General features: G+C 41.4%; 1 protein-coding gene across 2 annotated transcripts; it reads left to right on the top strand.

The window, feature by feature from the left end:
- The first annotated feature begins 2,920 nt into the window (after nt 1–2,920).
- Nucleotides 2,921–13,331, top strand: smad9 (SMAD family member 9). Of its 2 annotated transcripts, XM_088088348.1 has the most exons (10): nt 2,921–3,071; nt 3,619–3,902; nt 5,138–5,264; nt 5,615–6,146; nt 7,341–7,556; nt 7,819–8,076; nt 8,241–8,351; nt 9,226–9,447; nt 10,079–10,335; nt 12,770–13,331. In XM_088088348.1, the coding sequence occupies exons 4-10, from the start codon at nt 5,951–5,953 to the stop codon at nt 12,911–12,913; spliced, it is 1,404 nt and encodes a 467-aa protein (XP_087944474.1). In that variant the 5' UTR covers nt 2,921–3,071; nt 3,619–3,902; nt 5,138–5,264; nt 5,615–5,950; the 3' UTR covers nt 12,914–13,331. The 2 variants fall into 2 exon arrangements, with proteins under 2 accessions (XP_087944474.1, XP_087944473.1); XM_088088347.1 differs by lacking the exon at nt 5,138–5,264.
- Nucleotides 13,332–13,404: the final 73 nt, after the last annotated feature.

Below are 13,404 nucleotides of genomic sequence, written 5' to 3'. Positions count from 1 at the left end.
CATTTTCGGTGTTCAGGATGTTTACGGCATGACCAGGTTGCCAGACCACCAGCAGCAGGCATCCAAGAGGCAAAGCACTGAAAATAAACCCAAAACAAAACACAAATATAGCCATGCAAAACACCAAACGAGTGAATCTGAGGTTTACTTTTACGAGTAAGCGTGTTAATCCGTAACCAACAATCCTGCATCGTATACCTTTATGTTGTAACTGTTATGAATAATTTGTTATTAATTTAATTTGCAAAAATGCCAAACATTTGATGATTTCAGTTTCTCAAATGCTAGAATTTGCTGTTTTCTTTGATCCTACGTAAATTAATATTTGGTTGCTTTCCACTGTTGATCAGATAAAACAAGACATTTAATGTTGTCACCATGATCAACAAACATTACAGGCTCACGACTTACAATGTAAAAGGAAACTTCACCAAACAGAACTTAGAAAGTGCTCAACAAGACGAACAAAGACACAGAATTAATAAAGACAGCAAATATGTAAAAAGAATGGTAAAGTGCACAAAGCATGGAATACAATTATATATATATTTTTTTTATTTTTCTAGTGCACAAATTTGACTTTTCTGACACTTTGTGGAGAGAGTCTAGGAGCAAGCCATCTATAGCAAAATTGCTGGGCTCAGAGAACAACTCAGGAACATTCAATATTCTTACGAGAAATCTGCAGGATCTGACTTCATTCGTGGTTTATTTAATTTTGTATGAAATTAGATTTAACAGCTAAAATCCTCATATGAATAAGCTTGGATTTGCTATATGAAATATTATGGGAGTTGGGAGGTTGCGTTATCATGACTTTGCCCCTTCTTTGACATGAAAGAGTGGGAAACAAGGGATTACATTATTCATCTCACTTAAGTCATCCCTTTGCCTGTCTCCTTAACCTCATGTGGACATCTTCTTGGAGACTGTCCAGCAAGCGTTTTTGCGGTCAGAGTATATGAAGTTCTTCACAGTGCTGTTTTCTTATGCAAGCCTGAGGTCTGGGCTTTGTGCTGATGCGGATGTCTCTAGGGCCTCCCGGAGCCCCAGGGAGCGCATCCTGTTTTTGCCATGCCTGTCTGTCTGCCTGCCTGTCCTCTGCCACCAGACAAGACTCAGAGAGCCAATGAATCATAATCTGGCTGCTCTTTTCCAGCTTCCTGCCTCAGGAGTCGGCTCTTCAGTGAAGAGGTGATGAGTAAAAGATTTACAAGAGGAGGGAATTTCATTGATCTCTCTCTGCCAAAATAGATACCTGTCAGTTGTAGGGATAGAAACTCTCAGAGCACATGGATTGTCCTTTTGGTCATTTTTAGAGTCTGGTCAAACTATTTTCCCCGCGGCTCCCCTTCAGGTCCCCGAACCAGACATTGGAAATCATTGATTAGTGATAGACCACCTATTTGTGTACACCGGCAGTTTGATGATGCACCTGGTGGTGGTTGGAGACAAAAATCATAATGTTTTTGACAGGATCCCCAGAGTGCTTTCACTTGGTGTTGGGAGTATTGTTACGGTCCGCAGCAGTTGCTGTAAACTGAAAATGTCAAACTTGTAGACTCACTGTCGCCAGCCGGGCTTGCGTCATTAACTGGACTAGTCACGGCACTCCCAATAAAGGATCGTATCCATCCGCAATGAGAGAGACCTCTGTGTGGCTCCCGACAATAGATAACGGGGGAAAAATCGATTTAAAGGAGAGCGATGCTTGATTTCTCAGCACGATTGAATACGCTTTGCAGGACGGCGGACCGTCCCTCCTTTTACAACAGGTGCCGCCACTGTGCATGTGCGCGCGTGCACGTGAAAGTAATTGCCGAAATACGGTACTGTGCAAAAGTCCATGCTCACCTTAACCTTTGTTATTTTAGCAAGGTTATAATGATCATACGTACTTATTTCTTAGTAGTCTCTTTACTAAAATACGACCAAAACACATAGGATATGTGTATACAGCATTACAAACGCAAATATTTCAGAATAAAACAACTTCAACAGACAAAAGTTGAAAGTATTAAGAGTGACTTCCCTTTTCACTTTGAATGTCTTGAACTCTCTTGGGCAGACAATATGAGTCTTATGGTGTATTTACACCAGGCTGCATTTAAGACATCTCCAAAGGTCAATGCTGATTGTTCAGCTACCTTTAGTTAAGATTGTCTGATACTATTTTTCATTCTAAATATTGATTTCATTCTGAAGAAATATATATATAACAAGAAATGTACGATGGCCTAGGACTTTTGCACAGTACTGTTGTTTTATCATGTTTTTAATTCTAAATTTTATGTCCAAGTTGCAATAGCTACATAACTTTACAAACTCATAAACGTTAGATAACTTCATTTCAGGCTCCAGCCTCTATAATCGACACACCATTGGCAAATAGATTCAGCCTGCGCTAAAGGCAAACTTATCAAAGTCACTTCCATCTTAATTTCACTGGGTTCTGCCACTTTACTGTCTGGTATGAGCAAACAAATCACAAAATATTTTTTTATTAAACGGCTATCAAAAAACAACCATAAATATTAAATGTTTTGATTGATATAAACACACTGCGGTTACATTATAAGACAAGGACTGCACTGCATCTGTTCTGTAAGGATGTGTATCCATTCATTACAACATACTATAAAGAGGAACAGGTGTGATTGTTTTTCCTCTTGGCCGCAGGTAGTTAGAGCCAACTGCTGTATGTCGGAGACTGGTCAGGCTCAGGTGGGACGCACACGTACGCGCGCGCCCACATGCATGCAGCTGCGGGGCCTGAATGAAATCCCTGAAATCCTGGGAAAGTTCCAGGAGGGGGAAGGCGGAGGGATTTTGCATGCAGGCGCTGCGGTTCCAGCCAGGCTGACGCCGCCGAGGCTGTGTGGCGCTCGGCTGGGGCTGCTGGAGGAGCGGAGGCTCCGGGCTCTACAAACCTGCGTCAACACCACCGCAGACTGCCAGGGCCATGCCGGAAGAGACTGGGACTGTACCTTCACAATATGAGTGGGGTGGCTCGGAAGACCACCGGTGGCCAGAAGAGCCTGGAGCCTGCTACTGAAAAAAAATTGGAAGTGGTGAGTTATGTATTTATGAATTGCTACATAAAATATCGCATTATGATCGTGGAATTTGCATGTAGAACTGAGTAGTGTTGGATATACATTCATTTAATAAATGTATATATTAATTTATATTGTTAGGTTTATTTTTATGTTTTTGTTGTTTTGTTCATAATTGTATGTTCTGATGCGTCTTTGCTGCTTTAAAGGCAGATGAAATAAATATTTAAAAGCTATTTTTAAACGTTACTATAATTTTATATTTCCGTTTTAAATGAATAATGCCATTTATATCTATATTATTGCCATTTATATCTATACCATTTATATTAGCACAAAAATATAATTTATTATATATAAAAAATCGTGCACCTTTTCATGAAGCTAAGTTTCGTAAAACCTGTCAAAAAGCTAAGTAAAACCATAGCTCAGTACAACCACAATTTAATTTATAGCCGGCACACATCACCATTATTATCATTACTATTGTTGTTGTTGTTGTTGTTGTTATTGTTATTAACAATGTACTAATTTATGCATCTCATTTGCTTTCGACCTATAGGCTGTGGTACCAGACTTATTTTTGCTGTCAATATTTATGACATCTTGCAACACACATATTTAGTCAACAACGCTTTTATTTTGAAACGTCTAAGTAGATGCAATTTGTAGCCTATTGAGGCTTACTTGACACTTCAACGTGAACACACACACACACACACACACACACACACACACACACACACCTTCGTTGCTCCAGTGTGCTGGCTCGACCCTACTACATACAGACAGGGAAGTCTCCACACGCACAAGACTGTCTGCGGCGCACTTGTTATCACAACAGAGGTGAGTAAATAACACATTATATATTTCCAAAAATCACAATTTGTTTTTTATGTCTTATAGAGTGGTTGTGTATCTGTTGACAAGTTGATTTTAGGAAGCTTATTGCTAAATACTCGTAATAACTTGCTCGCGGGTACTGGCATGCAACTTTTTGCGAACTCAGTATGTTTCTGTTATCTGCATATATTTACATGGCTGCTTTTAGACAAATACAATGTTATAGTATAGTATAGATCAGTAATTAGAAAGTATACTATTAGCACAAATGTAAGTCTGTTGAAAAACACGAGTTCTTTTTGATTCAGTGTACTTGACTGTCTGATTAAACCTAACAACACATTGACATGTTATCAAACTATTTTGGATGCCAGTTTCTCGTCACACATTGTAGCCTCAACTGTCAAGGTGTGCGTTCAGAGATTAGGGCAGATCTGGATTTTGTTGGGGCAAAACGACTCGCTGCAGTCGTAGTAAAAGGAAGCTGGCGTGTTTACATTTTGGGAAGGGGTGTCCTGATGATAAAGCATTAGGTAATTAGCCTATCTGAGCCTGCAGACTGGGTGACGCCAGCCTCCATAAAGCAGCAGCGGCAGACTGATGCCGCATTGAGCTGGTGCGCTTTTGCTGTCATTGTAAACCCCAGCTGTCTTGTTTGTCTGCGGGAAACCAGTGGTGGTCACATGATCATAGGACAGAATGTAGGTATGCTGATTCACACTACTTATTACCTGTATGTATTTTTAGATGCATCTTTGGTGGAGAGCCACAAAGTCTTAAATTTAAGTAGAAAATACAATGTGGTTCTGTTGTGTATTTTATAATAGTTTGACAAAGCTTAAAGCGCCTACAGTTTACCTTCATAAACTCTTTGTCTGCCTAGAGGGTTTTCTTCTTATATGCATTAGATACATAAACAAACAAGTGAGCTTTAAGAGCAGAATGAGCAAACAAGACATACTTTACTGTATGAATATTTGGGAAAAGTTTAAGTGGTTTATTGTAAGATGGTGCTTCTGGAGTGATGCGCACTGAGAAATTTGTGATGGATTGGAGCTCAAGTAGGTTACCTTAACAAAGTGGAATAGGCTAAATCCTTCTATATTTTATATCACCTAGGTTTTACATGGTCAGAGACAAACACAAAAACAGGGAGCGCTCTCTCTCTCTCTCTTTCTGTGTCTGCCTCCCTCCCTCCCTCTCTCTCCCCCTCCTGTCCTGTGATGTGTTCTGGCCAGACAGTATGGCTCCTGGGCGTCAGTGGCATGATCATAGAAACAGAGGCCAGAAAGGACATTCCTCATTGTTGGTGAATCTAGAAATGAGCCTGGCCATCTCGCTCTGCTCTTTCTGAGACTGTTTTTGGTACGTGTTTCATTTTCTCCACAGAGAATAAAAGCCTTGCTGTGCAGCTTGTGAGAGACTGGTTTGATGCAGGCATGGTCTCTGCTGATACAGCCTCCTTATCATGGAAATCCATCTCTAATGCCCACATTGTTAGATACGAGTAGATTTTGCTCATGTGGTGTTCAGTCTTTGGTTTCACTCTGTTGGCTGTCTTTACTCCAGCTTATCACCTCAGTGACTTTGGCTTAATTCTCCTCATAATTGACTCCTAAGGTCTCTTTTCTACCTAACCACTGTAGTCTTTCTCCAGCCGTGCATCTGTTTCAACTAAATTATCCGTTAATACTATTTCTCTCTTCTCTTGCCAGATGATTGAAACTTGACCGGGATTTCTGACTGTGTGAGGAACAACCATCCCTACAGGAGGCTTCCAATCCAGCGCTGACGGATCCCTTCTGTGCCAACACAGAGAGGGGATTTAGAGTCTGTGCTGCACTGGGGAAGTTCAGCTCCTCCACCAGCAGTGCTCAGAAGTAACAGCGGAATACAAAAAGCAGCCTCTGTTTACACAGACTCATCACGCTACCGCTTTTATCCTCACTCCTGACCTGGCTTCTCATCAATTGTCTCCTGTCCTCAAGGGAAGTTTTATCCCTTAACGACATCTATCACGTCATCTCGCCTCCCTGTTTATTCATCTCATAATGAACTCCTCTGCATCCATTACGTCCCTATTCTCCTTCACCAGCCCGGCGGTGAAGCGCCTGCTTGGCTGGAAACAAGGGGATGAGGAGGAGAAGTGGGCAGAAAAGGCTGTGGATTCTCTAGTGAAGAAACTGAAAAAGAAGAAGGGGGCGATGGAGGAGCTGGAGAGAGCCCTCAGCTGCCCTGGGCAGCCCAGTGAGTAGCAAACATTCACTAGAAGTCTAGTACAGTGGCTCCCAAAGTGGAGGTCCCCCAAGGGGAGAGTCACAAGATAAACGTGAGGGGTCTAAAGATGAGTCACAGGATAGGAACAAAGACAAAACATGCTTTGCCATATTAATGTCTAATGTTTTGCTTGTTTCTGGTGAAAGAAGTACTGCTTGTACCTCTCTGAGCCTCTAAAATGTTTTTAAATGAAACAGTTGGAGAGGGAAAAAAATACTTGCAACTCACTGACATTATGCAAGTGAGAAGTTGACACAAGTAATGGGTTAAAAGGTTGGCATCACTGGTCTAGTCAGTAAAGAAGATGTTTATACCTGTGAAATCACAATTAGAAAGGCACAATAGTATCAGTACGTCATTGGTATCGGCAGATATTGAATATATATATATATTTATTATTGACCAAGTGAACATGGACAAAAAAATTAAGCCAAAGTTGGAAGCATTTTTCTTACTTTGCACAATGAATGACTATTACATACGTTGAAAAGCATTGTTTTTTAAGTGTGCAGGTGGATAATCACGATCAGAATATGCATAATATGATGTTAATTCCACTACAAAAGAGACGTAATGATCACTTGAATTAGGTGGTAGGGGAAAAGCGGATATATCAATAGCTGCCAAATGAGTAGTTACATATTGGTATATTGGATATAGGCAAAAAAAATCCAATATCGTGCATCCCTTGTCACAAAGGGCTCTTGCACAAGATGACTATTTTTAACTGCTCTGGAAAAAATCTTATTACTAAAAGCCTGAAATGTGAAATTATACTAGTCTGGTAATCATTTAAATCTCATGTAGAGTAACTTACACTACAACAGCATCAGGCTAAGTGAAGACAAAAAGTTGGTACAAGCAGATCATCCCAGTAATTAGCTGAACATATACACAGTAGTAAATACAGTAAAGTGCTGCAGTTTCTATTGGACTTTGACGCTTCCAATTACCTTCTTTCACCTTGCAGACTAATATTTTAAGCACTCTAGAGGTAGTAACTGTATAAGAAATACTTTTCATGCTCTATAAAATACAAGACAAAGCTAATTTCTGTCTTATCGTTATGACAACAAATGTGTCTCATCATGATTATGCCTCCAAACAACAGAACAGAAGTTTAAACTCACTCACAATCTCTCTTGTTTAATTTCAACACTTCAGGCAAGTGCGTGACAATTCCACGGTCGCTGGACGGCAGGTTGCAGGTGTCCCACAGGAAGGGACTGCCCCATGTCATCTACTGCAGGGTGTGGCGCTGGCCTGATCTACAGTCCCACCACGAGCTCAAGGCCCTGGAGTGCTGCGAGTTCCCCTTTGGCTCCAAGCAGAAGGACATCTGTGTCAACCCGTACCACTACAGGCGCGTGGAGACTCCAGGTACTCGCATTAGCTCCAGAACATCTCCCAAACTTGCTGTAACAAATGAGGTTATTGTTGAATTTTAATATCATAAGAGCAAAGCTATTGTGGATTCCAAAACAGAAATGGGACATTTGATCTAATACAGTGTTCCCAAGCCAAAAGGTTTTGCAGTAATATGATCTTTCATAACAGCATTTGGCTCTTGTTCTGGGTCCCTCTTTGTCTCTGCTCCCTCCCTCTCTACCTTTTTCTTTTCCTTTCTCTCGTCTCCTCTCAGTGCTGCCGCCAGTTCTGGTCCCTCGCCATAGCGAGTTCAACCCTCAACACAGTTTACTGGCAAAGTTCAGGAACGCCTCACTGCACAATGAGCCTCTGATGCCCCAGAACGCCACCTACCCCGACTCCTTTCCTGCGCTGCCCTGCTCCTCCTTCTCCTCTTCCCCCTCATCCTCCCTCGCCCAATCTCCCACCTCACAGAGCTACCCCAACTCCCCCAACAGCTCTGCAGAGCCTGGGAGCCCGTATCACATCACAGGTAGGAATCTAAACACGCAAGTTGATGCGTTGCAGTCAATGTGAAAGAACAGGGAAACACCTCATCACGTAAGCAGGTTTATGACTTTATTCATGACCTCAATTCTCTGATGAGTGCACATCAATTACTTTACTTGATAACCCTCTTCCTGTGATTTATTTCAGCTGAGACTCCACCACCTCCGTACAGCATGATGGAGACAAGCCCTCAAGAGGATGTAAAGCCCAGCAACTCCACAGAAACCATTAAACTCACATTTTCAGCACCGCACAGAGGTAACTGTAGTTCACACAAGAGAAAATGCATGTAATATAAGCAGTATTTGTACACATTTAGAAATAAGCAACAAGATAAGTGTCTATGGAGGGTAGGGCTGGGTATTGTTTAAAAAGTTACAATACCCATCCCCTTAAAGTGATACTGATACCAATCGAGATAAATCAATTGATACCTAAAATATAAATGGAATGGCATGTAGCATGGTCTTACTTTTAAACGTTTTGGTGGAAAATCGGCACGCTGAACTGCCAACTTTGTCGAAACACTGTGCTTGACTTCACATTAGTTGTAGCTGCTGCTGCTGCAGGAGTGTGAGTTCTGTTCCAGGGACAGAATGCGCCCATACACAGCTTACTGTTAGCAACACACAGCTAACATTATTAACATGTTTAATGACAAGTTAAGCTGTTTCAGTGTTGGTGTGAGTTTGTCAGACTTGTTAAGTGGCCCTGTGTCAGATATTAGCCACTGCTGCTGTGTTAGCCCGTGCTAACCGCGCATATGTTGAACTGACCATTGGCTGGTGCCAGGAGGAGAGGAACTCCTGTGATGGCAGCAACAGAAAATTTGCTGATCTGGCATGAATTTGGGACAGTCCAGGATCACATCCTCAGTGCTAAAAGGATCAAATCCAGGTATCTTTGACTCACGAAGTTTCGATACTTGTTATTGGGTTAATCAGAGGATACCTTAAAGGTATCGAGTACCCAGCCCTAATGGATAGAAACTTTGTCATACTCTTTATACTGAGGCACTGTTTGTATTTTTACCACTGCAGGAAATGTTGAAAATGTTAGTATCAGTGTGATAAAGTATTTACACACAGTATTTTATCCTTATACGTCAACCCATACTTGTGTACCTGTTTAGATTTACGGCCCGTATGTTACGAGGAACCGGAGTACTGGTGTTCAGTAGCTTACTATGAGCTCAACAACCGGGTGGGGGAAACTTTCCACGCGTCGTCCCGCAGCGTCTTGGTGGATGGCTTCACAGACCCATCCAACAACAAGAACCGCTTCTGCCTTGGCCTGCTATCCAACGTCAACCGCAACTCCACCATTGAACACACACGCAGGCACATAGGCAAAGGTAGGCTGGATAACTCATGCAGGTAATTCATAACAGAACACACACTTTTGAATAATTTCTTAATGGACTGTACAAAGGGTTTTTAAATTTTTTTTAAGATGCCCACTGAGTACATGTGCCTTTTGTAAGCAATCACATCACATCACTTGTGTTCTGGCCTTCAGGCCAAATGTTTTAAGGGTGTTTTTTTTGTCTGTTGGGAAAAGAGTTGAGAAAGCCGTCCATTGTTGGACAGACATCAAGCCTCTGTGGTCTACAGTAAACTGTGCACTCTGTGGTTTAAATGACAGTGGCAACACAAAGGGTTGAGGGAAGTTGGTCCCCAACTCACAGACACCACCAACACTACCCAGACATTCCTTATTTACAAGCAAAGATGCCCATGTGGTTTTCCTCTGGCAGAATATGAAAGAAATACGGCGTTTTCAGTTTGTATACAATGAAGTCATTGAATATGTACATTTTTGATTACATGTTTTCTTGGATCAAAACTTTTTTTGTGCTCTTTTGACATATGGTGACAGTTTAAGTGTTTGCAAAAGAAAAAAAAGTCCTTTTACTGTGGTGCAGAGTTCTACACATTACAATTGTAATACAGACTTTATTTGTTTTTCTCCTTCCTTCCTCTCAGGTTTACACCTGTACTATGTGGGTGGTGAGGTGTATGCGGAGTGTCTGAGCGACAGCAGTATCTTTGTCCAGAGCCGCAACTGTAATTTCCAACATGGTTTCCACGCCACCACAGTGTGCAAGATCCCCAGCGGCTGCAGCCTCAAGATCTTCAACAACCAGCTGTTTGCCCAGCTCCTAGCCCAGTCTGTTAACCATGGCTTTGAGGTCGTCTATGAACTGACTAAGATGTGTACCATCCGAATGAGCTTTGTTAAGGTATAAAGCTTCTAGTCCAATTGGAAAGAGGCCAAAATGCCACAGAAATATAGATAGTGATCAAATTTTTTAAGGCCTAAATATGCTTAAAAACTCATGAAACTTGGTACCATGTCTGGCCTGGCAAAAGGGGCGTGGCAAAATGACTCCACAGCGCCACCGAATGTGTAGCCACAATGGCCAGTTTACCTACAATTACGAAATTCGGCACACTTATGCGTCATGCCCAGACGCACAAAAAGCCTCTGGACCCACCCCATAAACCCAACAGGAAGTCGGCCATATTGAATTTTGTGCTCATTTTTGGTGATTTCCAGCCTCCTATTTTTGCAAACTTGTCCTTTAGGATTAATCCAGTCGACCAAGTGTCCAATTTTAACCCAATGGTGATGAAAAGTTATCAAAAGACAGCGCAGAACTTTTACAGTTTTTCTGCGGTGTGGCGTAAAATTTTAATGTTTTGCTATAAAACAATAAATTGTTGTAACTTTAGTGTACATTGTCCAATCTGCCTGAAACTTCATAGGTTTAAAATAGATCCCACTATGAACACATCTGTATGACAATATTCACTATCTGGAATAGTGCCACCTACTGGCAACAGGAAGTAAGCCTTGCAGGACAGTTGTGTTTTATTGACATTTTCATGATTTGGTCTACAAATGATGTGGAATTTATGTGCCCTCCAGTGCCATCTAGTGGGTGCTGGAAGTATTACATCATGTGAAATATCTGACTCCAGGATCCAAACTCTCTGTGTGCATTATCTGACTTATATCTGACTAATAGAAATAACAACCACTTTAGTTGGAGTTCACGAGTACCCCGACATAAGTGGCGGTGTGAGGGCCCTTTCATTGCTCCTTGCAGAATGTCGAAAATGTGCATCATAGCAGGAGGTTTGGCTCAGTGGGTAAATCAGGTGGTTAATGTGCCTGAGGTTGGTGGTTCAACTCTTATCTGGGACAGGTGACTTTTGAAGACTGCTGTCCAAAGCACAGTTAAAGGGAATGTCGAAAACATGCAAAGTGCCCAGGGGTTTGGCTCAGTGGGTAAATCAGGCGTTTAATGTTTCTGAGGTTGGTGGTTCAAGTCTTATCTGGGACAGGTGAGTTTTAAAGTTGGGTTGAGAGACAGGAAGGACAGTCAAGAGACAGGAAGTTGGGGAAAAGGCAAGTAGTTAGGTTAAGAGACAGGAAAGTCGGTCAAGTTACAGCTAGTTGACTTGTGAGACAGGAAGGACAGTCAAGAGACAAGAAGTTGAGGTGAGAAACAGGAAGTTGAGTGAAGGCAGAGGATGAGAGTATAAGAGGTTAAAAATAGGAATCAGAACAGGGTCACAAAGTAGAAAGTAAGTGACTGGAATAGTCAAGAAAGAGACAGTGTAGTAAGGTAGGAAAGTCAGGAACATAGGAAGATGCAGTGTAGTGCGAGTCTGAAAAGATGAAATATAGCAGTTGAGTTTTTGACAGATGTCACTGCTGATACCGAATTTTCTGTTTCAACACCATATGACCCTTATGTCAGCAGAGCAGACAAATATCAGCTGATATGTTATTTTATTTATGCCATAAAATATAATTTCACTGGAGCTTCATACAGTTTAGACACTGACTATGATATTGCAGAATAAATTAAGGCACTTAAAGTTGAGTGATATTGTTTTGGGTGTTAAACCAGGTGAAGTTGTCCCGAAACAGCTAAAACCAGTATCGGCAGATGCGTCTGTCAAAATCAAGGAATATCTGTCTGACTCATTTATCAGTCGAGTTTTTGACAGACGTCACTGCCGATACTGAATTTTCCATTTCAACACCATATGACCCTTATATCAGCAGAGTAGACAGATATCAGCCAATATTTTTTTTTCTAATGCCATAAAATATCATTTGACTGTAGTTTTATACAATTTAGACACTGACTGTGATATTGCACAACAAATAGAGGCAAGTAAAGTTGAGTGATATCGTTTTGGGTGATAAATCAGGTGAAGTTGTCCCGAAACAGCTAAAACCACTATCGGCAGATGCATCTGTCAAAATCAAGGAATATCGGCCTGATTCATATATCAGTCGAGTTTTCTGTTGCTCAAACTGCCGACCTTGGAGACTCCAACCAGCTGTATTTTCTCCTGAGCCAGACTTCAGTTATTTATACCATTTTGGATGTTTCTTTTACCTTTCATATTTGGACAGCTAAAGCAGCTGGAGTTCACTAGTACCAGTACTTGCACCCCCACGGGCCCATTCATCTCTGCTTGCAGCTATAGTTTAATATGCTGTTATATTTTGGACCTAATGTGCTGTTGAGTATGTGAAACCCTTCTGTACACAAAGTGGGATTACACTTGCTCACTTACAGCCTGTTAATTTTAATAGTTAATAATAGTTAATAACATGCACAGCTGAGATTTATGCCTGTGTCCTCTCCTCAGGGCTGGGGCGCTGAATACCACCGTCAAGATGTGACCAGCACCCCCTGCTGGATCGAGGTACATCTGCATGGGCCCCTGCAGTGGCTGGACAAGGTCCTCACACAGATGGGCTCCCCTCACAACCCCATCTCTTCAGTATCATAACATGGACACAGGTGTGTGTGCTGTTCATTCTTTATACAGGTAGTTGTAGATTCTGTGTTCAGCTTATTTCAGGTTTTCTGTCCTGTGGTCGTTCTCTTGACATCTCAAACAAAATTACAGAACTATCTGTTACCCAAAGCGTTGTCACATCATGGTGCATAACTGAAACATGTGAGTGATATTTACAGCTCATGTAAAATAACAGTGTTCCTTAATTTCAGTGAGACTGTGATGACTGTTGTTAGTGGGACATTAACTGCACTCCAAGACAAAATGGGATACATTTATAGGTACTCAAAGACTGTGTTGTTGTAAATGTTATCACAGTTGTATGGACTTTCTATGTGTTGACTAATGTTTTGACTTCATGTACTGTTTGCTTTATACTTGTTGCATTAAAGTTGTTTTTCTTTAAGAATTCAAATTTAACTTTAATTTACAAAACTATTTTCCTCATGTTAAAAAACAAAGCATCTCATCGCAATATAGGC

The sequence above is a fragment of the Plectropomus leopardus genome, chromosome 15 (genome assembly GCF_026936395.1).
Source record: "Plectropomus leopardus strain MGB_pleo_1.0 chromosome 15, ASM2693639v1, whole genome shotgun sequence".
In the NCBI taxonomy this organism is placed as follows: Eukaryota; Metazoa; Chordata; class Actinopteri; order Perciformes; family Serranidae; genus Plectropomus; species Plectropomus leopardus.
This window is presented reverse-complemented; position numbering and strand designations above follow the sequence as displayed.